Below are 3,352 nucleotides of genomic sequence, written 5' to 3'. Positions count from 1 at the left end.
TAAATATATGGAACTTTATTTTATAATTTGAATACCAAAAATATAATTTTATTGAAATCCTCCTGGTAAAAATAAAGGAAAAAATTCTTCAGTGTCCAGAAATAAAGTTGCAGCTAATTGGAGGGCACTAGAGTTTTCATCACAAAAATCAAATAATCAGGTGATTCTGTTTCACATTTCCACTTACAAGCTGGGGGAAAAGTCCTTTGTAGGAGCTTGTCTTAGGAATCACAAAATGGTACTACATAGACATCCTATTGTGACATTCAGGGGAAAATAAATAAACACTATCACATATAGGAAATATATTAATCTATATGAAAATATACATCAATCTGTCAAAAATGTTGAACTGCAATGCATCTAAATGAAGCCATTTGTGAGGGGCTGTTGAGAGAGACCTGTTTCATACATAGACATGGTTGTCCTGGAACTCACTATGTAGACTAGGCTGGCCTCTAACTCACAGAGATCTACCTACCTCTGCCTCCCAATGGCCAGGATGATATGTGCCACCACACCCTATGACCTAAATGAATCTTTAATAAGCCATAGTAAAAAGTACTTTAAACACAGTAAGTAGACTGCACCTGCAAACATGTTTATCAACTAATAACTAATATTAAATATGAACATAATGTTAAGATTATCTTAACAGAACACTCTTCATTTATTTTAGTATTTCTCTTTTAAAATCTGTTCTGGGAAAAGAAGTTAGGGAAAGGCAGAGTGTTGAACCAAAAGCAATTAATTTAAAGGGACATTTTTGTGGAACGATGTCTATAAGATTATGTGTTGAACTGATATTAATTACAGCAAGATTATAGGCATATAAGAATAGTAGAATGGAATTTATGATTCAAATATAAGCTATTATATGACACAAAGAAATGTTCAAACATCAGCTCGTACTATGCACTTGCTTCTTCACTAACCAATGGTAATACAGCAATGACACTCAAGTCAGCTTGTCTTGAGATTGGCACCTGACTCAACTCTGAGGCTCTATAAAATCTTTAATATTTTTCAGTCACATTGGGCAAGAGACAAGAATCAAGAATGAGAAACCGAACAGTAACAACCTTCATTTTGCTGGGTCTGACAGATGACATTCGGCTGCAAACTCTACTTTTTATCTTTCTGCTTTTTTCTTACATGTTGAGTTTATCTGGTAACCTAACCATCATCACACTCACTCTGATTGACCCCCATCTTAAAACACCTATGTATATTTTTCTCAAAAATTTCTCTTTCTTAGAAATTTCACTCACAACTGCTTGTATTCCCAGATTTCTATACAGCATATCATCTGGGGACAAGTCCATTGCCTATACTGCTTGTGCCAGTCAACTGTTGTTTATAGATCTCTTTGCAGTTACAGAATTTTTTCTCCTGGCTATCATGTCCTATGATCGCTATGTGGCCATCTGTAAACCTCTGCACTACATGACCATCATGAATAGCAGAGTCTGCAAGAACTTCATCTTCTTCTGTTGGGTAACAGCTCTGATCATCATTCTCCCACCAATTAGCCTAGGCTTGGGCCTGGAATTCTGTGACTCAGATATCATTGACCATTTTTGTTGTGATGCAGCTCCTCTCCTGAAAATCTCTTGTTCAGACACATGGTTGATAGAACAGATGGTGATCGCTGGTGCTGTGTTGACATTCATCATCACCTTTATGTGTGTTGTCCTTTCCTATGGTTATATCATCAAGACCATTCTGAGATTTCCCTCTGCCAAGCANAGGAAAAAGGCCTTTTCCACCTGTTCTTCCCACATGATTGTTGTTTCCATTACTTATGGTAGCTGCATCTTCATTTATGTCAAACCTTCATCCAAGGATGATGTAGCTATCAATAAAGGGATTTCACTTCTTATCATATCAATTTCACCAATGATGAATCCTTTCATTTATGCACTGAGAAACAAGCAAGTAAAGCAAGCTTTCAATTACTCAATTAAAAAAATTGCATTCCACTCAAAGATTTTAAGACTCTGAAACATGAAATAACCCACATCCCCTTGGAAGAGATGGTATTAATTGATTCCACTCATGATGTAGTTTCTCTATAAACAGTTTTGCTCATTGAAATACTAATTTTAAGAAAAGAGAGTTTAGAAAAAGTCATTGTGTTATAATCATCTGAAATAGTTGGCATAAATTGAATCAATATTAGAAATTATTTTTATCACACTAATATTTCTTTACTTAGTTCAGAGTAACTCTCATGTAAATAAGAATTCCTGAAAGGAAAACTGTTTTTGAGGAGGGTGCTAGACTGATGAGAAGTGCAGTGCTGTAGAGAAGTAGAAAAGATGAATGTACAGAAGCTAATTATCTTATCTTGGACTAGTTCTAGCTCTCCAAAAAAAAGCCTGTCTTGCTCTTCTCTGTGTCATGTAGAAACTAACATCTTGTTACTAATAGATGAATCAAGTGTTATAGGCTATCTGAATTTATTATTATACCTACTAGACTATATTATGTTAGTAGACTACTAGATCCCACTAATTCAAAATCCCAGATAGCATCTTTGGCCTATAGAAAAACCATCCCACCGTCTTGCTATACCTGTCCTATCTATTTTAAGAAGTTCCTTCTTTTACAACTTTCTCTCTTCTGTAAAAATATAAAAATTCATGAAACTTCTTCCATGTTGAAGCATGGAATTTGGAATAACCTAAATCTGTGTTTCCAGGCAATGGTCACAGAAAATGGCTCCAGAACAATCTACCTCTTATTTCCTTTAAAATTAGAGCTGTGTATTTTGTGTTGGTACCCACAAAGCACAAAAGGTATCATCTTTTCTCATTTTCATGCTCTTTGACTTTTAACTGCATTCTAATACAAATCTTCAGGACTCATTTGTCAGGTTTTAAATCTACCTTATTAAATTTTGTATGAAGTTTCTTTGCAACATCTTCTCTTGAATGAACAATGTGCTATTTTTTAATTTTTCAGGCCATCCATCTATCTGTGTTCCAGTGATTTCTTACCTGATTTTTCAATTGTGATTTTATAAACATTACCTAGTATGCTCTAAATTACTAAATCTGGCCTTCAAAGATAGCTTTTTAATAAACTAGTACTACATAAAACCATTATACCAGAGCATGTATGTGAGTTTTAAACACATCATTACAATGAGGTTTGTATTTGGTCTTAGTTGAAATGAATCATTTTCCTGTTAGTTAATAAGAATGGGAAAATACTCTATTTTCCCCATATATTTCCCAAATGGATAAGCTTTAACAAGTAGAAAAATAAAATTTACATTTCTGTGTCATGGCTTGCTTGTGGTTTTAGTAGTAGCGGTTTCCCCTAACTAACTAAAGGAACACTTGCA

General features: G+C 34.4%; 1 protein-coding gene across 1 annotated transcript; it reads left to right on the top strand.

Moving 5' to 3' along the window:
• The first annotated feature begins 1,059 nt into the window (after positions 1–1,059).
• On the top strand, positions 1,060–2,004 carry LOC110326087 (olfactory receptor 6C2-like). Its single transcript, XM_021204257.1, has one exon. The coding sequence runs from the start codon at positions 1,060–1,062 to the stop codon at positions 2,002–2,004; it is 945 nt and encodes a 314-aa protein (XP_021059916.1).
• Positions 2,005–3,352: the final 1,348 nt, after the last annotated feature.

This window comes from Mus pahari, chromosome 9, assembly GCF_900095145.1.
Source record: "Mus pahari chromosome 9, PAHARI_EIJ_v1.1, whole genome shotgun sequence".
NCBI lineage: Eukaryota > Metazoa > Chordata > Mammalia > Rodentia > Muridae > Mus > Mus pahari.
The sequence above is the reverse complement of the archived record's forward strand: the minus strand, read 5'-3'. Positions and strand labels throughout refer to the sequence as shown.